The following is a 25,196-nucleotide window of genomic DNA, read 5'->3' on the forward strand; positions in this document are numbered from 1 at the left end:
TTCTGTCTCACCTTAAAAATAATGGAAGATACTGATTGTTCATTGACCAGCTCACGCTGCTTCCTAAATTAAATAACAAACTTTTGGACTCTATCCATCATAATGCAAAAATGCAGACAGATACAATTAATCTTCACAATCTTACCAGAGTGAGTGACATTAGCCTATTGACACAAGTGCTTCTGCCAAGCTTTACAAGAATTATGAGATATCTGACTTTTAATTTACCTTTCTCTAATCAAATCTAATAGGTATCACTCTATCTGATTAAGAGTTGCCATTAAAATGGAAGTCAGGTAAGATGTTCAAAAGAGCAAAACAAAAGTTAAAATATTCATTGTATAACTAATTTCTGCAACTTACAGAAAGAGCAACAAGTCCACAACATTGAAAGGTACACTAACCTGCATTCTCATTGCTACTGCAAGAGAACCAACAGTCTTTTCAGCAGCTGGGTTGTTCTGCTGACCATCGTTGTGTTTATCTGAAAAATATAAGTATTGCACTAATAAATCACAAATCTTTTGTGAGTGGGAGAATGTGTATTAGAAAGTTACGCCCAAATAAAAAAAATTCTGAATGTCGACTTGAAATTTAACAATATTACTGACAAAATTATAGCAAATTATAATTTCTCCTTTAATATTTCAAATGAAGTCACCCAGAATGATGAATATAGTATGAAAATCAGAGTAACTGTATGCTCTGAAACATATTACACAAATCCACATGAAAAAAATTTCACACAGCTGTTTTTGAAAAGCTACACACATTCTTAAACAGAACACCTAAATCAGCATGGTAAAGACTATCTTCTCTTCGACACACACATTACAGTGAGTGAGAACAATGAAATGATCACAAATACTATACAGGATTACTATAATTTGGAAACAGTATATGCAAATTTTTTTGAATAGCAACAGTTATCTTCATCAGTGAGATATTAAAAGTAGGTATTCTGGAGAGTCTACACAATTCAGAGTGACCTCAACTTCAGAGACAGTTATAATTGTTTCTACTGGCAATATATGAAATAATAATCATACATTAGCTACCCCAACTAAACATATTTTGTCATTTTGCTGTAATCCTTCTTCTGGCTTGTTCTTTCATTGCTGCTCATTGACTTTTATCTAGACACAATTTCTCCAAAATTCACATCCTAGTCTCTGTGGACATATGAAGGCCGTAGCCACATTGTGAAGGGCGTAGACGTAATTGTAATAAAAAAATAACAACTGTACACTGACAGCTTTAACCTTTCTGTCATGGGGGAACTGAAGTGCAAACCCTGACCTGGTCAAGCCCTTGCTCGGTTCATTCCTTCTCTACTGGTCATAGAAGGCTCACGTTTCCTTGCAGAATCACCCCTCTCAACAAGGGTCCCAGAGCAGCAGGGCACAGAACACTCAGACTGGAGTCAGGGTGGCAGCTACAGCCCACTCTCACACACCCGTCACTGAGAGAGCAAGAGACCCCCTCTGCAGACACCCTCAGCCTCATTCCATGTGTCTCCTGACCCTTCCTCAAACTCTCCCACCAGCAGGCATCTACACGTCAGTGACAAAGCTAACCAAGCTGAAGGCAACAGTCCTCAGATTAAACTCTAATTAACTTGTGTTAACTTGCATTAACACTTGAAATTAAAACAAACAAGCAAACCCCCAATAATTTCTTCTGAAGATGCTCAGCTTTAGATTTAGATAGAGGACTCTTACTGGAATAGTCTATTACAGTCATAAGCTGACTTTTGCTTTGAGACCAGGCTGGGAGAGCTGCCAAACAGACAAATGAAGTAGGAGGAACGAAGTTTAAAATCCCCATTCAGACAGCTGCGCTTTACAGAAACATTCTGACTTTTTATGTTATTTGGCTTAATATGACTATTTTTATCAGGGCAGAGCTAGCATGTGTGTAAATACATATTAGAATTAGACATTTCCCTTCAATAAACTATTTCTCTCAGGCTGCCTATGCTACACAGTCACCCCACAAATGACTAATCAGGCTTTTACAGGGGTGAAGGTGAAACTAGAGGTGAAAGTCATGCACGCAAGGAGTAAGCAAGACAATCACAGGATTGCAACAGCTCTCTCAGGAAAAATTTTCCAGATGGAAGCTGGAATAGCACTCTCTGCTTCGGACTATGATCAGATCAGATGAACTTCAGACATTGCGCTCCCTCCTCTGACTCGTAACCTATGGTGCAGATGAGTGAGAGCTGCTATCAGGTGTGTCTGTCTGTTCAGGCAGTTTAGAATAGAAAAGAGGTGGGGAAAATGGTTGAATTTCCCACTAAACCATGTGGGCTTCAGCTTTCAAGTAACTCCAAAGGAGCTGGACATCAAATCCCAGATAATTCTGGCATCCTGAGGTTTTGTTCAGAAAGTTATTTTCATTTCCATACATTTACGTATAAAGTATATTCCTACAAGACACTACCAGTACTCACCTGATTCCAAGATTATCAGAGCAACAGAAGCAGGATGTTGCACTGCTAGAAAATTGCAGAATGTTTTAAAATTGTGATAATTTAAAAATCTTTAATAAAAAAAAAAAACCACCTTGAAAAAGAACTGTCACTTTGGAGTGAGCACTTTACTCTCCTGATTTAAAACATTACATTTCCCCAATTCAGCAATGTCCTTGCAAATTCTGAGTGCTTTTAAAACATGTGAGTGTGTTAGATGACATGTACACCCACACAAGTTGGAAATCTAGCCACCATCTAGCAAGAACAAAAGTTACTTCATGACCATTATTGCTTTCAGGCTTCATTTAGCTCCTGCGACCCCACAGATGTTAAGTTGGACGTTTCTAAAGCAAGAAAAAATCCAGAACAATTTCCAAGCACCTCAGCCAGATTCCATGGAAGTCAAGAGTCAGTTATAAGATTCAGTTGTTTCTCCAAGGTCACAACTACTCCACAATGGGCTTTCCACAAACATCTTGCAAGCAAACTAAGCGTATTCTTCCTGTCAAGACACCTGTGTTTCATGTACCTCTCTAGTGAGCCCTGAGACCAACAGCTGGTAACATGCATTTCTGCTGTAATTTTGAAGTTTCTCCAAAGTTCTGACAATCTCAAAAGCATAACCATACTGACAGATAGACGTTTGGTAGATAAGTTCTATTTAAATTACCTTGATAAAAATCTCATGCTGCCTTTCCGAAAAAAAATGCAGCACTTAACAGAGAGCATTACTACAACTTGAAAAATGCAAAGAAATGTATATGCTTATGCCAAATCTTACATTTCCTGCATTAGGAATGAATGTTACCGTGGTACGTAATGCAGTTTTTCTAATAACACTCTTCCAGAGAAGGGAAACACTAGTATTATCTACTAAGCTACTAAGACATGAAGATATTTAAGTCTCAAGATGTAGCATGCAGTTATACTGTGTAACTCTTAGGTCTGTGCAGGCTCAGACTCCCTTAGCAATGGAGAGGATTAGGTGTCTGAAAGTGGGACTTGCACCAGGCAGTACACAGTGCTGGGAGAGTCCAGTCACTCCCAGTGCCCACTCAGGCTGCATGGACTGGCTTATCCCACCCTGTCAGAACCAGCCCAAGTCTGTCACATAAGAGATTTTTACTTACAAGATTAAAATGAGGAGGGGAGATTCCTTTTAATTTATTTATTTATAGCTATGACTGCTGTACCACCACTCCCTCTCTTCTCTGTTCCTTCCTCTTTCTCCTCCATTCCTCCTCCATGCAAGGCTGTGTCACACTGGTAAGCTGGGAACCTGCTGAAGAGACCTGTGTGCCAAGCTCTGCCCTACAGACACCTAACAATTACATCCCTATATCCTACAATCCAAAATCCCCAGGGGAAATAAACGGGCATTAGAGACGTGAGGAGTCTCCTAGTCACTAGCCAGGAAAAAGAAGATGTGCATTCTTTTTGGACAACTTGTGCAACACCAGGAAGGGATAAGGCTCGGTCTCTACCCTTGAGAGCCTCAGTAGGATCAGAGATCTGCTTCAGGAGGTAGGCAACGAATGTCCAAATGCCTTCAGACAATCAAGTGAATAATAACCCAGATCTCAACACCTGCAGTGTCTGTTCAAGTCAAGAGGATATAATGAAGGATGAGGAAAGAAATCTATTGCTAAGGCCACACTTTGCATGGAAAGAGCAGATGCTTTATTATGAGTCTGATCTTGCATTAACTCAGCATGGAGTGTCTGCTTAATTTGCCCTCAGGGAATATCCCTAGTTTAAAACTCATGCAATTAAGTTTTCTCAGCTTTACGCCCATTTTTGTATCAATAGATGTCAATCTAGTAAACTCGTGATAAGATTTTTAAAAAAACCTCAGACTAACCAGTCGTGCTATCCATGTACTTCCTCATTTTCCTATTTATTTGCAGCATAATCTCACTGGGATGCTGAGCAGTCAAACTCATATACACACCAAAAATATAGAAAATATCTAGAGATCTTCACAGAATTTTAAGAAATTTTACAGGAGATGTAAAATTACATGTTATTATTATTACTACATGTTATTTTAACAATAACTTCTGGGAAGATTTCTTAATTTTATTCCCAAGAAAATTCTGTAACATTTTTTTCAACTGAGAAATCATTCAACTCATACACCCTCCACAACAAGTTAGGGAAGGAGATGAATCCAAACCCTTTTTTGTAGGAATAATTACTGCAGGAGACAATCTGCCTCTTCTTAACTACACATGATTTCTGTACTCCCCCCTGCACCACTTTCTGCAAACCGTTCCACAGCACTTTGCAGCTGATATTTCTTCCCTTCTCCTCTTTTTCCCATATTCCAAATGAGTCCGTGAAAGTCAAAGGATAAAACAAAACAATAAAACTGTTTTTACAGAACAGCACTATGTAATAGCTCATCTGATGACCCAAAAGCCTTCCCTCTGAACTCTCTGAATCCATTGGGTCATCGCTTATCTAATCATCCTGGTATGAAGAACCTGTTTCAGCTTTCTTCTCTCTCCTAACACCTTTTCCCTATTTATACATCAGAGGAAGGTGCACACACGCCCTGTACACACACCTTTAAAGGCCCTCCCACAGACGCAGCTTTTCACCACACTGTGTTGTCACCTAGATGCTACACACATCTCAAAGGCTCACTGTACATCACTTGCAAGATCTCCTACCTTTCATCATCTCTTACCTGACAGAAGACCATGAGCACAATTGATAATGGTGGCCCCAGGCTTTACCCAGCTCACAGGAACATCATCCGGTTTCGTACTGCCGAACACCACCGCGTCTGCGTGACGGAGCTAGGGAGACCAAAACACGCCCAGCAAGAAAACAAGTGTTTAATCTTAGAAATACATACTTGAATATGCATCTTAAAAATATTCAGACTCATACAGCAATAGCCTTTTGGGCAAAGCTTCTACAGATGACAAGAACAAAAAAGGAAGGTCCAAACCGATAGTTTGATTCTTGCCTGCCACGAAACTTAAGAATAGCATTTAAAATTAAGTTAAGTAAACAAATTGTGAGATCAGGGGAGTAAGGTCAAAGTAAGTATCAATATTTAATGGGGATTATATCCTCCCAAATAAAAAGGTTTACCATTGTCCTGAAGTCCAAAATAACTCGGAGCAACTTAAGAAAAAGAAGGGTTGAAAGACAGTAAATGGGCACTTATAAAGAGTGCAGTCAGATTGTCTGACAGTAGAAAACAAGGCCAGCTGACAGGAATGCAGGATGACCCCTTCTGCGAAGATCAGTGCCTTTGAATACCAATTAAAGCACCTTTTTTCCTTCTCTGTTCATGTTGGCTAACCACTGCCCCTGATTTAGCTCAACCTGGCAGATGTTGGAGCAAAAATGGTTACTACGAAGATCCTTGTAATCAAAGACGTAAGTGCCTTTTTTCCTATTTCCTCTGAAACAGGGCCCTTTACCAGTTATTAGAATCACCACGAGATAAGGGACAGCACCAGAGGCAGACATATCAAGATACACTAAAAAAGCAAAACAGACACTGCATTGCCTCAAGCCTGACTGTAAAAATTATTTCAGAAATACAGCAGTTTTGGTAATATTTTGGATAAATGCAAATTAATTCCAAGTGTCACAAACTCAGTGAGCCACTCTATGAATTGATTTGTGACTGACAAGCGTTCCAGCTTCTTTTTTGGCCAAAAGTGCTCTGACACAACCCTGCCCAACACTCTTGCCAAGAAAGAATAGCTACAAATCTTGTCAGGATAGCAGGTCTTTGGCACAGCTGAGCATCCAGGAGGGGAGAAGCACATAACTGCTGCGGAAAAGGCAGAAAACTAAAAAAACTCCATCTTCCCCTCCGAGGATACAAGGATGGACCAACCCTCCTTAAGAGATCCCCATGTGGAAACAAAGCCAGAAGTGTGGGAGAAGATTCCCTTGCTTGACAAATGACTAATGCAATGAGTTGATTCAGGCTTCAGTCACATGTCCAGCAACACTCCTGTGATTGCCAGTGCACAGTCATTCAGCCTCATTCAAACTGGTCACACTCCTGAGCCTGGTGCAAATATCAGCTTACATGCCACTCCTAGAAGGCCACAAAAGTCATAATGATTGACCAATGTCAGGTCAAATGATACTGAGAAATCTGCAAGGGAATCCAGATAAAAAGGTGCTGTAATGCCTCATGTACCAAGAATACCGTGCTGAAGGCACATTTTGCCCTGCAAAAGAAGGAAATCTCTGCTGTAAGTCAACATCAGCGCAGATAAAAACTGTGATTCTTCTCAGTTACTTTTTTTTTGCAAGGAAAAAATAATTCATATTCCAGCAGTTATAAATCATTGACCGTAAGTCAAGATGCCTTTCCATGCAAAGCCTCTGGGACAAGGACTAAGAGCTTTGCACACCGCTTAGCATCGTGAATTGATGAACAAGTTGAGAGCTGTATGCAACAAGTAATAATTCTGATGAATGTTCAGCCAACATACTTATGACAGAATTGATTCAATGTAACTGTAATGTCAGAACACAACTGATGGAACCAAATATTCATCTCTATGACTACCGACCCTAATGTTGAAAAATGTTTTTAACAGCTGAACACAATTATTTTTGTAGCCAACATTAACACTGGTTCGGATAGCTAACATCACATATACCCATAAATTTTAGCAGAAAACCAGCTGGATCTTTCATCTCATTGCCCTGCCCCACCTCTTTCATGAAAAAGTTGCATCACATGGCAGCAAAGAGTTGTACCACAAGTTAAAGACAAACTGATCTCTCATAGCCTTCCCCGGTGTGATTTCCTTTCCCTTATTTCACAAAGAAAACAATATTTTATGTGCAACTATTGAAAAAGTTCTTGCAGAGTCAATAAAAAATACATATCACAAACATTTCAGAGAACTTTTTTCCCCCTGTGACTATTTTTAAAATGTATATCCGGAAACTCAGAGAGCAAGTCCACTGAAAGCAAAATACTTGTGTACAGAATTATGGGTATCCTTGGAAGAGATTTATGTGATCTCCATCTGGGAATTTTAGTTTCACTTGCAAAAAGTTGTGCCCAAGCCTCCTTCACTTTTAGATTTTTCTGTCTTGCCATGTTCTACCTTCTTGACTGCCTGTTTAATCACTAAAGCAAGAAGCAAGCCTTGGGATGTGTGTTCAGGGTCAACTCCTGCATCAGAAACAGATCACAGATGTGAGAGATGGAAAAGTCCTATGAAATAATTGCATTTAGCCTCCCTCGGCAAATGCACCACAGTCCCTGGACAGAGGACACAGAGGACACATCTGACAGGAACCAGATGCTGCAGGCAGCCGGAGCCAGAAGGTCAAGGAGATACCCATGAGAGAGAACATGTGGCTGCCTGCCTCATGCTTCCTGGACAGCAAGGCTCCATTCCATCAGGCTGGCTAGAGGAAGGAATGACAAGCATCAGGCCAAACCCTCCTTAATGTACTAGGCAACAGGCTGGAGACAAAGTAAGCCAACAGTCCAGTAGTATCCTGCCTTCTCACCGGCAAATATTTTTTCAGTTGGGAAGAGCTGTGCCAATAAATAATCTGCAACCTTACCTCATAACAAAATATGATCCCCTCCACCAAGATTTAAGTTGAAGCAGATTAAGAAGCACCACCCATTCCCAAGACAGCACACCAAATGTTAAAACAACAATACAGACTTTCCAGCCAAGTATTAAATGATAATGGCACAAAGTAGCTGTATATTACAGATCACTGAAACTCCATTTTGCTGTGAAGCTTGCATAAAATTTTCACTTTTCCATAGTTAAAACGGACTGCTACAAAAGCCGTTTTTAAATGCATGATCAAACAAAATAAAAATTAAAATTAAAAATTGAAATGTAAAAGCCCTCAGAGTCCTGGGCCATACAAAACTGAAGAGATGCGATGAGGAATAGGAATCTGATTAAAAGTTTTTTCACAACTCTCTTTATGAAAAAAGTCTCTTTGCACATCAATTTATAGATCAGGTTCCACTTTAACCACAGTAATTCTAATTGCTTTCTGAAATCTTGAAGTTTTTTTAAGTCAATGACTAGTTTCAGGTACTTTTTCCATCAAGGCATGTTCTAACTACACGGTCTCTTCCAGTTTTCCCTGCCACATCACCCTGAATGCACTTGCCCTACACAGTGCATGTGACAATCAAGGCCACACCCCTGCTGAGGTCTCAAGCCTGCCACTATGATCCATGCTTTAGCAACTGCTCCTCTACCTTACAGACAAGGGGAGAAAATTACAAGGAAAAGAGATGATGTGCATAAGATGCTGAAGTGTCTACATCATCATCATTAGAAATGCTCTTGCAGCTCTCCTCTCCTCTCCTCTCCTCTCCTCTCCTCTCCTCTCCTCTCCTCTCCTCATCCATGTGCCTGGTCTCCCATTCTTTCATGCTTACAATACAAAAAATGTATTTTTCTGTCCATAACAAGAGTCTTGGTCTTACCAAGACAGCAAAACTAGGACAGCAAATACCTAAGAGATGTCTAAAAGTTTGAACCTCAAGTGTTGGCTCTAAGGAAAAGCACACTTTGGCCAAAATAAGCTATTTTTCCACCTGAAAAGGAAACTCCCATTCAGCACTCCAGCTGAACCACTTTCATACTTCTTAACCTCTCTTTTGCAAACAACTTTTCTATTCCTAATTATACCTAGACAGACCATTTCTCACTTCTTTTACAATAAAATTGTGAGATAGCAGATCTCCTAAAATAGGCACAATGTGGTTCACACACAGACTACATTAAAGATGATGTGCTGAAATAATGACTGATTGAATTTAGATGAGCAAAACAAAATACTGTTTTCTTATAGGTACTAAGTATTACCCATATTTTGGCAAGAAAATAATCCATTTTTTTTTCAATATGAATCTACTTGATAACCTCCATTCAAATTAGAAAACATCATTCTGACATAATAAAGGATTAAACATATCAGTTCCCATTCTTTACATGTAATACTGAATTGACTTTTGGGGAGTCCCATTTTAAAATTACAAGGGCTCAAAAGTATGTCACTAGAAGTATGTCAGGAGGTCATTCTTCAGGCACAATGCTGTGAATGTGCTTTGAAGAGCTACACAAAGCTTAACAGAATGATAACATCTTAAGTATTTCCTCTAAGATACTTGTCTTTATCTCTCACTTTGTAACTTTTTTTACATTGAACATATCAATGCAAAAAGAACAGTATTTCTTCATGACAACTTTGCACAGATATGCCAGAGCCTTCTAAAATGCTTTCTTGTATTTGTGAATTATTTGAAAACCCAGGAAGCTCAACAGTTCTGAAGGACGTGGCTCAGCTGTGCCATGAGAACTGAAGTCAAGCAAATCCAAAATGCAACAGAAAGAAATATTAATAATCTTCTCAACAAAACATGAAGTAGGGAGGGAAAAGAACATTGAAACCATGTCCATTATTTCAGATCAAAGCAATGAAATGAAAATGCACCATTATTTATTTTATTCCTTTCTGCTGCCATAAGACAGAACATACTTACTTTAAAGGAGCACACTAAGTTAGATGGAAGATGGCATTATGCTGTTTGTTAGGAGAGTTACCCCTGTATTTTTAAACTTTTCCTAAGATGGACTAAAACATACTTCCTCTTGATCTTTTTCAAAATATTTTTGCAAAAGTGCACAAGTAAAAGAAGCAATAACAACTCCATAGCAATACAAAACCTTATCCAAAAACTTACAAACTTAGTGTTGTGTAACTCATTTAAATTAAAAGAATTTCTAAAGGAAACACTTGTTGTTATGCTGTCCATTTAAAAAAGAAGAACAAATCAGCAGAGCTAGTCTAAGGTAATGTAGTAACCACTTCAGAAAGGCATTACATTGTTAAGGTCAGGGTTAGTGCTTCAATGCAAATAAGCCTGGCCAATAGAATACAACAAATAATGTTCCCCTACCCCTAAGATAAAATCCTCTTTTCCTGTTATATACTGCAAAACAAATGCATCCCAGTGAAAAAATCCTACTCCTTCTAAGTTTATTCCTCACTTCCTAAGTGAAGTTCTTATGCTACCACAGGTTAAACAACAGCACACAAACTGTCACTGTAGAGGTGTCCCATTCAGAGAAAGGAAAAGTTAGTGCATTGTGCACGAAAAATAAAACATGAATTGATTCTTTCAAGTCTTTGAAAAACTTAAACATCGACTAACACGTTTTCTTATTTGAAATTCAAATAACAAAAAATTCAAGAGAATAAACCTGGTAAACATTAAAGCTGCTTTTCAAAATCAGCATTTTAAACAAGCAGAAGAATATAAATTCTATAATCATGTTATCTTACAACACTGTAGTACAAATACAGGTTGCCACAGCACTTCATTGTTTGGTTAGAGACTCGTGCTCAGTTTCTGACTCTCCAGCTTGTGGGAATATGAGCAAGGATAGTTTTCTCTGCATGCATTGGATTTTATCAAGGAGCTAGAGTTAACTCTCCGAGTGACATCCAGACAGGATCAGCACAGCTCTGGGATTACTGGTGACATGCTGCTCCAGGCTCACAGGTGAGGAAGAGGAAGGTAGGTCTCCCCTGGGCTCTGCTGCGTAGTCCCACAGGCAAAGTACAAACTCTTTTACTGCTGAAAGTTAAACTGAACCAGGGAAGACTGAAGTGCATAAAGCCTCAAACTCAGGCCTCCCATTCTGTTTCCCGTCAGAGGCCTGCTCCAAGAGGTAAGCTACGGGGAACGCCAAAAAGCAAAGCATGATTATGGGAAAGCATCTGGATGGAAGGAAACAGAATTCTCTCCAGCTATTGACAGCACTGCACAAGCAGCTCTGGGCCCAATCCAGATTTTTTGCTGTGAACCAGTGGAAACACCTCTGGCCACCCTGTCACCCACCCCATCCAGCCCAGAGCAGTCCTCTAGCACAACCCCAAGCAATGAGAAATAACTGAGGAATGAGACACGGCAAGGATCAAGTTCACAGCACTCCATCTCCCAGAGAGCCATATGTTTCCTAAGTGCTGTCAGTCACTTAAAAAGCCCAGAGCTGAGACAAGCCTGACAAAAACATCCACAGCTGTGAAAACACGGGTTTGCCAGAGAACTTTCTATCACAGCTGCTCCAATTCGTTTCCTCCTCCTGTCCGCGCCTCGGCAGCCCGGAGGTTGGACACCATGGTTTTGCCTTGGCTGCCACCCTGTGGCACGGGCTGTCCCACACAAGAAAGAGCTGTCCCACACAAGAGCTGTCCCACACAAGAGCTGTCCCCAGCACCTCAGTCCCGACCTGCAAGCCAGGCCCTGCAGTCCCCTGCGCTCCTACGGACAGCCTGAGCCCTGCTGCACACGGCCCAGAGACAGTGCAACCCCAGCTGCAGAGTTCTGTGAAATCTGGGACTAAGGAACAAACCGGGAAGTCTCCCAGGAAGTCATACCAACTTCTAAGTCGTGTCCAAAAGCTCTGCAAAAAGCAGCCAGGGAGACGCTGCAAATCCTTCAGTTTAAGGCTCTGAAAATTCTTTGAATCCTTTTACAGTTCTGCTCAAAGATAAAGATTGGGAATTTCTTTGTCCCAAGAGCATCAACACTTGCAAACTTTTAGGACACCAATCCAGTGGAAGTAATTTCACGCAGATGACAGTAACAAAGGACGAGGAAAAAAAGAGGGCATTTGCCTTGCACAGACAGAAAGCAAAGGAAGAGCTAAAACATTTGTTGGATTCCTTCTCCCACAGCCCTCGGTGGAAAATAATGAAGTTAGAGCAACTGCTGTTACATGTAATATTCTGGTAGAGGCCAGTGTTTGAACCATTTCTGAGCAAGCAGGAAGGAGAAAAGACCCTAAACCCACACTGGCTACTGGCAACCCCAATGCCACCTGTGACTGCAATGAGGAGTGTCCCCTCCTGGAAACGGCAGCGAAGGACAGCACTGCCAGGTGGACAGCAGAGAGGGATGAGCAGATAGTGGGGATGCAGGACGAGCCCAGGCAGGCAGCAGAGCGCTCACCTCACTCTGCAGCTGTGGGGCTTTCCAGTGGCAGCTGAGGACGGCGGCTCCCTGGCGCCGCAGCACGCTCTGCAGGGCAGCACCCTCCGCCCCGCGCGCTCCCACCAGCAGCACCTTCTTCCCACCTGTGCGACACAAGGGAAGTCATTCAGCCGCCCCCAGGGCAGGGCACAAGCACCAGCAGCTGCGTGGGGCTCCCCCCAGCCCACCCACGGCTGCAGCACTGCAGAAGGGGCTGCAAAGGAGCTCAGACCAGGACAGCGCCGCGTGCCTGCACAAGCACAGCAGCTGTGCCAGCACGGGCAGCTCTTCTGGAGCCCGACCACAGATCTTAAGGAGTTTCCTGGTGACTCTCTAAATTCTAGTAAGCAAATACTGTTCTGGCTTTCTGGTATTTTGTACAAATCCTTTCACTCGTGTTTGTTACATTTAACCTCCTGTTTACAGTTCTGCTACAGAAATCCTTGCTTCAACAGTTATGAACCACTGTAAGAGAGACAACTTCTGAAACACTGCCTTAAACAAACAGTGTCTTCACACACAGTAAACCTGCCTGTTTGCATCTGCCATTTCAGTGTCAGCACTGACACAATCCAATCCAAACCAAAAGATTTGCCCAGCAGCAATTTATAGGCAAACCTGGGTTTCTCCAACTGCTTACACTAATCAAAACAGTCAAGCGAAATCCCCAAGTGATGCCTGTATTTTCTGTTTGGAAGACTCACATGTCTTGTGTGCCTTCACTGAAATTAAATCTGCTGATGGCAGCTAACCCCTCCCTGCTTAATACCCCAAATCTGTAGAACTGAGACCCGTCTCTACAAATACAGCATTCAGATGCCACTGAGCAGGAGGAGTCTTCCCCACTAGCAGAAGACAAATACATGTCAGGTGGAAAAGCAACACAAAATAGAAAACACAACAAGGTCAGATTATATTTGGCTGCTAGTCAGGATGAAAACTGAATAAAATAGTTCGGCTAAAATGAATGTAATTAATGATGATAGAAGGACTCACCTATATCTTCAAGAAGCTCCATCACAGCACCCACTGTAGGAGGAACTAGACAGTCGTAGACATCACCATGTACCAAGCGTCCTAGGTTTACACTGGATAATCTGCAGTGGAAAAAATATGGCAATTTAAAAAAAAAAAAAAAAAAAAAAAAGTTTGTGTAACATAAATCCCCAGCAATGCTTGTAACACGGCTAAGAGCTAATCCCAAGAGCAAACATCTCTCACAAAAGCAAATCCTTTGATAGTCATGTACTGCAGCTAATTTGTATCATCCCACACCCCAGTTAGACAAACACTGAGCCTCAAGAGAGGCCAGGAGAGGGATCTGAGCTAGAATGGGTAACACAATCCCACAATACACAGGCAGCTCTTTACTTGTCACCATGGGCTACCCACAGCACACTGAGCCCCAAACACTTCAGTGGCTGCAGCAAGACCAGACCAGAGCTGCCAGGGCCAAGCTGGCTTAGGAGGGGGCAACCCAGGTGCTTCCACACTGCACTCCATTCTCTCTCATACAGAAGGATGCTCCAAATTTTCCATTCTCTGACAACCTCCAGTACACTACGTAATGGAAAGATAGCTAACTTGATGGATTTTTAGATTTTTTTTTTTCCTAACTTGAAAAAAAGAGTGGGATTAAAAAAAAAAAAAAAATGGTAATAACCTGCAGCTAAGAGCAGGAAGGCTGCAAGAGCAGCAAAATGGGAACTCAGAAACCTAAATTACACCAGCGGTCTCTTCAGAGAGCAGTAGAACTCAACACTGATTGGAAATCACTGCTAACGGGTCCAAACTATTGTAGCTTACTCTCTCACCACTAGAGAGTGCTGTAAGGAAGTTAAAACCTTCTCTGCAATTTTTCCATCAATCCCTTGTGAAAGTTCAGTACTTTGTGAATACCACTTGTATTACTGAAGTACTGAAATACCTTAAGCATCACCAATAAATCAAGACTTTGTTTTTTATTTGTTTGAAAGAACTATGCCCTGAATATACATTATGTAAAAAATAAAAAGATGATGACCAAAATTACTTCAGCAAAAGACTTCCCATTGATTCAGAGGCATCTTTTATCACTGCTCAATAGCACAGCTAGACACATTGACTGAGGAATCCATTAATGAAAAGCACAGGGGAAAACTGATTTTACAGAGCCATCAGGCTTGTGCCTGCTAATATTATTTCTCAGCGCTCCACTTACCCATCCACATCCTTCTCTGGTTTCACAGCATTTAATACCTTGTTGCTATATAAGCTTTCTGGGAGGTCAAGAGCAAGGCCCTGCACGTTAGGATCCTCATTAAGTCTCAAGATTTCACTGACAATCTAGGATAATAAAAAGCATTAAAGATCAGAACAACAGATAAAAGGAGAATCTGATTAGAATGAGGTAAAACCTGTAACTTTTTTCCAATTATTTATGGCTACATTGCTTATTACTGCAAATTCTAAACGAAAAAGCAATAACCTGCTCTAATAATAACCTCAGTTTATTATCAGTGGCTTACCAAATTAAGCCACCCTGACTCTATTCTAAACATCTTGCAAAGTAAACACATATTATGTGACATTATGCAGCCAAAATCAGTTTGTGTTTCACCACTCCAAACCTCAGCAAAAGCTCGTCACTCTAATGGCTTCAGAAGATGCTTTTAGAAACGGGACACCTTAGTTAATACATAGTGCAAAACCAAAAAGGACCAGATCATGTCCCAATACAGGGACAAAAAGTTGTAACACTTGAAAGAACAATTATACAAGAAAAAACTCATTTTATTAAACCAGCATATCACATACACAGATCACACACAGAATCACCAGGTTGGAAGAGACCTTCAAGATCATTGGGTGCAACCCATGCCCTAACACCTCAATGGCATCAAGTGCCACATGCAGTCTTTTTCAAACACATCCAGGGACGGTGACTCCACCACCTCCCTGGGCAGACCACTCCATCCACTCTTTCTGTAAAATACTTTTTCCTTATATCCAACCTATATTTTCCATGGTGCAGCTTAAGACTGGGTCGTCTTGTTCTGTCAGTTGTTTGTCATACATGGTTACCAATTTTCCTTCTCAAAACACCCTGATCCTAAGAGCTGGCTATTGCCAGTGAAGGACTGTTATGTTGAAAAGGCACCACAGAGAAGTCCATGAATTTCAGGTACTGAACCAGATGAAATTTCAAGTGGTTTATAATTGGTCATATCTGACATCTGAGGCTGTACTACCTACCCCCGATTCCTTCTTCTCTGAAGTGTAATACTGATCTGTGCTATTCTGCCATGACCAGAAAGAATACAATGGAACAAACCACACCAAAGGTTTTTTAGGTGAGAAACGTCATGCAAGCACGTCTTCCCATATATATAAAACCAGTATGCAAGCATCACAAAGTTTTATAATAAAACTGGGTTAACATCCAACAGAAAAGGATTATAAGTAGTTTTTCGGGGTTTTTTTCCTTACCTAGTAACATGCCTTCTTAAAATGCTTTTCTTTTAAGTTATTCATTGTAATTGTGAACTCTATTACCCAAACACTTGATATGTGATCAACATTAAGCCAGGGGAATTAGGCAGGGGTTAAATTAGCTGTAACTCTGAACCAAGAGAAAGTACTACTTTCATGCTAAACACAGATTACACGAGCATGTCACTGGTACAGAAATGCCTCTTTAGTTTCCTGACTGCTGAGGCAAAAACCAGGCATATCTCTTAAGGTCCTATGGCACTTGACAGCAACAGGACTGGTATACATTGCACTAGACAGGATGAGTGTCAGTATATGGACATGAAAACATCTGCATCTTTCTTTAAAAAACCTTGGTATGCTACAAAATGCTGGGGGGTTACAGAGCAATTAAAACTCCAAGCTGTATTTCTGCCTCCTGGGAAAATAATTCAGTTTTCCATTTTAATTGCATCTTACTTTAATTCAGCTTTCTATCATCACAGCATTTAAATTACCTATAACTCATGCAGGGTAAAGTAGTGTAGTATCAGCTTGCTTTTATTGTACACAGGTAGTTATGGCAAAACCCAAATATGCATGGTATTGAAATCCCTCCCACCTTCCCACACCAGGGAACACAACAGAGATGTGGATTTTAGTAGATGAAAAAAACCTGTCATAGTGAGTAAGCAAGAGAGTAAGCAAACCATGATGAATTCTATTGGAAGTAACTTCCTTTAAGTAACAGAAATACCCCAATTTTCTCTTTAAATACACAGCTCAACCACTTCTAAGATACTACTTCAAACTATCTGCAACTCCTGCTGCACCATCACTGTTTTTTACCTACCTCCTGCTGTGTTACTCAACAGATAAAACGCATTTACCAACAACAAAGTGTATTTGTTTTTCATTTCAAAAGCCCACTCTTCTTAAATGGGTAGCTGACTATCCATAATCTACAAACTTCACAGTAAGTTCCTTTCAATGTATCTGGAAGCAGTTCTTGAGATTGCACTGCAAGGCAGTAACATTTTAAGAGCAAAGTGTGCCGAAAAACAGAACAGTACACGGAACTCACAAGCCTGCAGGATTATCAAACTTGCCAAGCACAAGGAGGCCAGCTGGGAACAGTGTCATCTACTACTATACATTCCTTCACTGGTTTAACTCCTACATGGTTTCTCTATTTAAAACAAAATTGACATTAAGTGCTCTGCCTTCAACAAGGTAAAGAGTTCAGGCTTCTAGTGTTTTGGGTTGTTTTTTTTTTAATACATAATTGAAATATTAAGAGATCAATAGACAAATTCAACACCCCCCTCTCCTTACCCCTATAATCTGTAATTTCCCAGAACAATCTGGGCAATAATCAGGTACAGTCACAAGAACAACTGCAGGACACCTGAGCTGGTATGGTGTTAAACACCAAGCACAAAACCAAAACATTCCTCTATTGATTCTGCCCCAGCTTGCCAGGGAATAGCAGATATGCCCATTAATTCTCTTTTTTCTTGCTCTTGCTAGTAAGTGGGTAATATTTTCTATTCAAACCAAGGCAATCCTAAACCTAATCTGAGTTACTATAGGTCAGTCAAAATAATAATGAATGTCAGTAATAAATAAAAGTTTACGACAGAAAGGGAAAAGGAAGACTCTTTCAGGTGCGTCAGTTACCTCATCCTTGGTGCTGCCTTCAGGAAGACAGATGTGAATGACACGTAGACCAATCTGTTGAAAGAAAACATTTAAAATTACCAAAGGTGAGTAGCTCAGGATTATTAACAAATGTATCAGCTAAAGCTTACCTCTTTGGCAAAGTTCTTGTTTGCTTCTTGAATCAACTGGTCATTATGTGCCTTGGGGAACAAAACAGTAACTGAGTTTCAAAACAATGCATTTAAAAATGAGTACACTAATGCACATGTCTATGCAAGAAACACAGTGACAACGTCTGTGTCTAAAGGTATTGTAGTAATGTAAATGTGGGACTTGGGACTGTACCCCTACACTGACCGCACAAGAAGTTTAACTGGCATGGAGCAACTGGTGGTACCACACTGTGCCCTGTAACGTCCCTGCTGCTGCAGCACTGGCAGGTGAACACTTACCTCGAGTTTGTGCAGAAACCTCCTGCCCTAAACCAGTTCCTATCAAAACCCACTGAGCAGCACAGGTGAGGCCAGAGCTCAGCACGTGGGCTGGCAGAGCACCAGGACAGGACAGCAGGTGAAGGGGAGCCAGTGGTGCTTTGCTGAGTGGTGCTTTGCAGGGTAACAGCTCCACTGTTAAGCAGGATCCTGATGCTTTATTTTAACTTTTCAGCATCAAAAAAATTAAGAAGCACCCACCAACCATTTTTTGCTGTTGCACAGCTCCAACCGAGGTTCAACATGGGTAATTAGCAACACTGGTATCAATTTTGGCATCGATTCAGATTCAGTTGGCTCAAGAGGAAAAGGGCAGTCCTAAAATCATTCCACTGCAGGATCAGCCTGCAGCCCCCCATTCCCAGTCCTGCCGAAGAGGCGGTGCCATCATGCCGACCGCCGTTACTCGCGAGGGACTGGCAAAGGAGATAATTTCACTGCACCCCTCTGCTCCTTTCTAGCAGTCCTTAAGCTTTAGCCTTAGAAGGCTCTGAGAAAAAGCAATTATCAGGGAGGGTGGGAGATGGGAGAGCCTCTTCAGAGATCCTCACTAGAAGACCTGAAATAAATCTGTTGCTGCATTACTTAGAGTCACGATCAGTACTTAAAAAATACCTACAGCTGGGTTTTAAACTTAAAACCTACTGGGTCAGAGTTTCAGTGCGTGCCCACTCAAAACCAAAACCATCCTAGGAAACCGTACAATAACATTCTTGCCAGCATGGCTCTGGTTCCCCTCAGAACAATAAATATCCCTAGTTTTGTGGCTTTCAAACCTTAAGCAATCCAAGGATGAACATCTTTCAGCTCTGCAGGGATAGCAATCCTCATCTCTGATTTCAATTGCCTATCAAAAATGGTACCATAAGTGGGAAGGAAAGCTCTTCACAACATTAGTAAAACAATGGTTCTCATTTACTGCAAGATTACTTCACATCAGAAAGTGCTGCTACTTCTACAAGATGCTGACACTTAACACAAGGCACTTACTCCATGCAGACCCTTCTGAGCTGACTGGAACTTTTTAGTGTGGTTTTCCTCCCCTTGGAAGAGCAGGAAGACATTGGTAAGCTGTAGCTACCCACAGGTAACATGGCTGACAGGAAGCAGCAGGGTCTTTCACTAATCCTGGCATTGTTTTTCCAGGGGTGGGAAGTGAAGAGAGGCCCACATTTTCAGGCACATAAGCAGTTTGCTCAGGATTGCAAAAAAAGCTTCAAGCTAAATAAAGACTTGAGAACACTATTTTAATTCAACTATTTAATTAATCAATTTAGATAAGCTGTGAGAAAAAGTGACCCATACTTCCGTACTTAACATGGGGAAGACTACATCAGCAAAAGGAAGAAGGGATAAAACTGTTCCTTTCCTTTGCAAAGCTTTCCCAGTCTGAAGTTTGCTGTGACTGTTTCAGGCCTGGAGAAGGGCAATCTGCCATCTGGTGGAACTACCTCATCCTATTGCTTTGCTTTATAATAAAGCAGACAATATTCTTTATTTTTAAAAGGATTAAAATTACTTTCTGCATGGTATGCTTCTGAAGTTTCAGACAAGTAACAGTACCAAAGGGGAACTCTCACAGCCAGTGAGTGCACAGACATACTTTACCTGAATAATGGCAAGTGTTGGCTCAAGCCGTGGGTTTTCTCTCTTAAGAGATGCCAAGGAATTCTTTGCATGCTCGGTGACTTTGCTGCAACACAGCGACAAGCAAATCTTCAACAAAATAAACCCTCCTAACATTAGCTGGCAGAAACCGATGTTAGTCAACAATGTAACAAATGCTTGGGCACGTATGTTTTTAATCTCCAGAATTACGGTTGGATGTGAACTGTGAGGGCTGGTGCTCAGCAGGTAGGTACAGAAAACCGTAACAGGCCAATTTTTTTTTTTTTTTTTTCTTTTTTTAAATAGGTATGTGGGGCATTGCTCTGACACACCCAAAACTTTACAGCTGTGCTAATTCATGAGAAGGCTTGTCCAGCCCCAGCATGGGAAGCGCAGCAGGGAACCATCACCCTGAGCTGTCTGACCAGCTCTTGCATCACCTGGGCCCTGCGTTTCCACACCCTTGGCCGGGGCAGTGACAGATGCAGGGGCCTTCACAACTGGGGCTGCCACACAGGCTACACCAACCCCACGAGCAGCAGAGCAGCCACCTTCATGGATCCCTTTCAAAACCACTGGCAGAAGAGAGACAAGGCAGCTCTGTTTGCCACACTGCTTCTTGGAAAAACCAGTGACAGCCAGGCACTGGGAATGCTTTCTGGGAAAAAAAAAAAATGGCTAAGCGGCAGCCAGCTCTCCTGTTACCTTTTGCGTGTGCAGGTGATACTTTCCCAGCTGGGCAAAGAGACCCCCTGAAATATGCCTGTCTGTCCCCCACAGCAAGGAAGACACACAGAAAAGAACAGCCAGGAAGCGGATTTTTGATAGCTCCTGCCCTTGCAGAAGCCAATGACCAGCTCAACTCGAAGCCGTTGCCAACTATCCCGTCCGAGGCTGAATCGGCACGGGGAGGGGCGGGGGGCGACCAGGGACACGAATATCCAGGCACACATCTGCGCACCTCCTCACCTGAGCCGCCGCCACGTGACGGCGGCTCTGCTCGCTCTCAAAACGCCACCAAAACCAGAACCCGGAGCAAATCCCGCCAGCGGTTCTGGGGGAAGCGGGGCGTTTTACTACGCGGTCCCCCCAAAAGCCCGCCTCAAAAAGCAACCCGACGCACCCGTAGAGGGCGCATCGCCCAAATCCCCCTCACCCCTCCTCCCTCCGCGCCCACACCATCGCAGCCCCCGGTTGCATCAGCCGGCGCTGCCTCCCCACGTGCGCCTCTTACCGGGCGGCCGCCGCCGCGCCGCCCCGCGGGAGCAGCGCGCCGAGCCCGCGGCGCGGCGGGGCCAGCGCGGCCGGGAGCGCCGGGGCCAGGCAGCGCCGCAGCGCCGCGCTCCTCATCCCTCCCTCCGCGGGCACGGGGCAGCGGCGGGAGCGGGGCCGAGGGGCGGGCAGGGATGGAGCGCCGCCTGCGCCCGCTCCCCGCCCCGCCGCTCCCCCGCTTTCGCTTCCGCTTTTTTTTTTTTTTTTTTTCTTTTTCAAGAAAAAAAACCCCATCCAAATCACCCCCGAACATCAGTTCCGACAGGCAGAAGTAAATAACTTCCTTCCGCCGCACCCGGCCCGCAACCCCCGCAATGAAAAGCACCCAAAGCTTTTGCATACTCAACGTTTATTAAAAATAGTATGAAATGGTCCCTGGGAGAAGTTACAATACTAGTAGAAGTCCCTTTTTCTGGTTGGTTGGTTGTTTTCCCCTCCCTCCCAACTCCACTGATTGCATGAGATGCGAGTTAAACATTCTCCTAAAGCCGTTTAAACAAATCTAGATGCGCGCCCACAGATTTACCTCCTATCCGTATTTACAATACTTTACAAGCTATATTAAATAAATATGGGCTCTGCTACACCTCGGCGTCTTAAATATGTACAACATTATTTCTCAGTCGGATTTTACTAGATAGATACGGGTCCTATCACAGGGGGTGTGCTGACTGTAACAAGTATCCCTGTGGTACGAGCTAGTAAAGTACCATGACCAACCAGCCCTCCAAACAACAATTCCTAGCCAATGCAAGACACGTGTGGTAAATAATTTAGTCAGGTCTAATAAATTCAAGTCCTCAAATCTTATTCTACAAGTAATTAGCTGTACACTGGTAACTTCAGGTTTTCCTCATGGTAGCCAATGCAGTAAATAATCAGCTGATCTGGAAGTACAGTGCTCTGTAACTGAGGGGAGAGATAGGTGGTTAGTAAAAACAGTATTACAATGAAATTCCTTTGTTTATTGATATGTTTAACTCGGTACTGGCTTTATCCACGTAATCTGAAAAATGTAAGCACCAAAAGAACAAGTCACACAAAATGATCAGTGTAGATGTATCTAGGCTTTCCTTTCGGTACAATGTTTTCAAGTAACAGAATCCAAAGCTGTGCAACAAAGATGACGAAGGGGAGTTAAGTGTAGATGGTAATGGAAAGCCTGTCCTTGCGCTAAACGGCAGCATCTTTTCTATGTGTTATTTGCAAAAGAACGGAATGTATTCTCATTTTTAAGCTACTTTTTAATTGTACATAAATTGGATTAGAGTCAGCCCTGACTGATTCACAAAATATATTTTCTACCTCTCCCTGTCAGGAATGGTCACTTCCTGCTGCAGGAGATGCATGCCCTGGGGACTGCAGCTTGTCACTCAGCCAGCAGTATCACTGAACCACCCTGTGGGCCAAATGTGCCCCACGATTAGTATTTCACCCAAGAATCTGGCCAAGCCTCATTCTCTCAAAGGGTTACTGGCACTGGGACTTGAACAAATGCCCAGGTCACTGCGTGTAACACACAGCTTTGTCTCAAACTCTACACAGCAGCTTTTGACTGCTGGGCCCTGAGCTACAAGATACTCAGATTTTGCTTGTGTGTCACAAACACCACCATCACTGGAGGTACCAAGACTGGTCTAGCCCTCTTGACAAGCAGCGCAGCTCCCCTCCTAATGCCAAGGCCATTCCCCAGGCAAGGACTGTGTCACATCCACAGGTTCTCATAAAAAGCCTCCACTGCCTGTCTTCTGCCTCCTACGCAGCTTGAGAAAGTAGAAGAGGCTTCAGACACAGAGCTATCATCCTGGCACAAGTACTAGGACTAGATTTTCTTTAAAATGTAAGAAGCTTGCTCTAAAATAATGTAGCATGTGCATTGGTCCCACACACTTGGAATCTGCCTGATGAAAAGTAATGTGCAAAAAAGTGTGTGCAATTGCACAAGTAGCCTGTTGGCGTAATTACCAGAACCCTGCTCAGAAATCTGTGCAGTCACAGGAGCAGCTGCCCAGCTAAATGCTCCTGCATGTAAGCAGTGTAATCACACAGGTATTTTGGATGCAGAACACTGGACACCAACTGGAAAGTCTCAATACCAAGGTTTCCAAATGATAAAATGTTTTAAGAATCAAATGGCATCACACCTGATTCGAAGGCAAGAATCAGGGAGTTATCACACCTAACAAAGGAAGAGATGTGAAGGTTCAGTAGGAGATGAGAAGCAGACGTGCACTACAGAGACTCCAGACAGTGCACATGAGGCCTTTTTCACATCCAGGATTCTTGGAATTTTGAAAAATATATATTTTGCATCTATTTACAACATTATTGCGATACAATGCCCGATAGTGTAATATTATGGAAATACATGATGCCAGTACGGGTTGCCCTGGTATATACTCTGTCATGATAAGGCAGTACAGCTGGAAATTATTGAAAGCATCAAGCAAAGCTACTTGAACTGAGACACTGAAACTTTTCCCTTAAAGACTGGACAATATTCTGCTGATTAGGAGATGGTACCCTCCACAGGTAATCATTCAATTTATCCGAATCACTATACGCAGTCAGATACGGGGTAAGTGCGTGTTTGCTGCTGGCAGACTTCGCAGGACTACAGGAGACAGTTTTGCCACAGAACATTTCAGAAGAAACAGCATCTGGGTTACGCAGTTTAGGATCTGAATTCCTTGTTTGGTTCGGAGAAGTCTCCAAGTCAGATCCCTCATCTTCAGACTTTATTTCAACATAGTCGTCATCATCATCACCTTCTCCTTCTTCAGAATCTTTGAAATTCGAAAAATAGTTCTGAGTGGCCATCTGAGCTGTCAGAGGGGAGGCTCTGTTCACTCTCAGGACCTTTTGAGAATCCTGCAAAATCATATTTGAACAGTTTTCAGGGAACTGCTTTCTCATCTCTGGCCCTGTACATCCTGAAGCAATTCCAGGAGTTTGATGGCTGTTGAATCCAAAGTTCCTATTCAAATGGAGCCTTTTCTTATCAATTTCATTATTATATACAATTGATTCTCCAGACCTGTTGACCACTATTGAGGATGAGGACTGTGACCTGCTGTATGCCTGCGGTTTTACACTGCTTGCTCTCCTCCCCAGCGAGTTATAGACGTGATCTTGATGCAAGTTTTCTTTGTTTGGCTGGCTTATAATGGTGCTCCACCTCTGCGCTGGGACGTGCAAACGGTTGGAAATCTGAAGGGAAGGCACCGAGCCAGCTGATGGCAACTGCTTCGAATTGCTTTTTGTACCAGCTTCTGTATATGAGTTCTTGGACTTTGGGTCCTGGGATTCGGAACACGGAGAGAAGTCGGCCAGCTCGCCGTTACTGTACGTAGAATGCAAAAGCCAATCTTCTGGTCTTGAGCATTCACTGGCAGGCTGGGGATGGGGAGAACATGCGGCCACGGGTGTGGAAAACCTCCCAGCCGACAGCTCCTGATGAGTGGGCCCGGCTTCCTTTTGGACCTTAGGAGTACTGTCTCTGAAGACAATTTGGTCATAAAGCTGGGAATATTCAGCTATTCTGGCACCTAGAAAGAAGAGAGAATTAACTTAGCACAGACAAGGAATCCATTTCAGTGAGTCATGGGAAAATTTAAAAATCTCAAAATGCTTAATTATCAGTGAAGAAGCGCTTTCAGTTGTGTCAATAAATTTGGCTTCTGCGAAGTAACATGAAACACTGGAGGCTGGAAAGGTCTTTGCATCACATTATTTCAGTACACTTTGTTGAAGAAAAGAAGCATAAAATATCTTGCTACAGTGAGCAGTCATGCAGGACACAATGCAGCACACGGTTCCAATAATATGCTGCATGTTTCATGTTAAAATGGAAAAGGACATTCTAAAAATGACTTGGTAAATAAGATATTTAGGGACTTTTAAAAATATCACAAGAAGGCAAGAATGACTCTCTGGTACATGGAGTCTGCTGGCTCCAAGTCTTCCCTTTGTTTCAATTGATCATGGACAAAAATAGTTCCAGAGCTGGTGCATATCCATGAATTTGTACAATCATTAGCTAACAAAAAGATTTTCAGCTCTTTCTTATCTGACCACATTCCTTATGTTAACAGGTAGGATTTTGCATGGTACCTGAGCAAATGTATGTGACTTTTTAGAAGTCAGACCGACTTGAAAAAACATTGGTTTAGTGAAACTCTCAAGGTCACACTGCTAAAGGAAATAACTGCTTTTC

The 25,196-nt window shown here is 42.3% G+C and overlaps 2 protein-coding genes across 9 annotated transcripts in view; both read right to left on the reverse strand.

Moving 5' to 3' along the window:
* The window catches only part of MTHFD1L (methylenetetrahydrofolate dehydrogenase (NADP+ dependent) 1 like), a 145,781-nt gene extending 125,938 nt beyond the window's left edge, over positions 1-19,843 (reverse strand). Inside the window, exons 1-8 of the mRNA XM_040059706.2 lie at positions 19,709-19,843; positions 17,759-17,809; positions 17,628-17,681; positions 14,698-14,822; positions 13,494-13,594; positions 12,477-12,601; positions 5,169-5,280; positions 405-484 (exon numbers count right to left, since the gene is read on the reverse strand). Of these exons, the coding sequence (XP_039915640.1) occupies positions 405-484; positions 5,169-5,280; positions 12,477-12,601; positions 13,494-13,594; positions 14,698-14,822; positions 17,628-17,681; positions 17,759-17,809; positions 19,709-19,843 (783 nt within the window). The remainder of the gene's footprint in view (positions 1-404; positions 485-5,168; positions 5,281-12,476; positions 12,602-13,493; positions 13,595-14,697; positions 14,823-17,627; positions 17,682-17,758; positions 17,810-19,708) is intronic.
* A 1,473-nt stretch (positions 19,844-21,316) lies between these two features.
* Positions 21,317-25,196, reverse strand: part of PLEKHG1 (pleckstrin homology and RhoGEF domain containing G1) — a 186,572-nt gene continuing 182,692 nt past the window's right edge. For 7 of the 8 annotated variants that reach the window (XM_058419833.1, XM_040059296.2, XM_040059294.2 and 4 more), the window contains one exon: positions 21,340-24,528. In XM_058419833.1, coding sequence (XP_058275816.1) covers positions 23,423-24,528 — 1,106 coding nt within the window. In that variant the 3' untranslated portion in view covers positions 21,340-23,422. Of the gene's footprint in view, positions 24,529-25,196 lie in introns of all 8 variants that reach the window. The other variant, XM_040059293.2, reaches the window with a different exon arrangement.

Source organism: Hirundo rustica, chromosome 3, assembly GCF_015227805.2.
Source record: "Hirundo rustica isolate bHirRus1 chromosome 3, bHirRus1.pri.v3, whole genome shotgun sequence".
Lineage (NCBI taxonomy): Eukaryota > Metazoa > Chordata > Aves > Passeriformes > Hirundinidae > Hirundo > Hirundo rustica.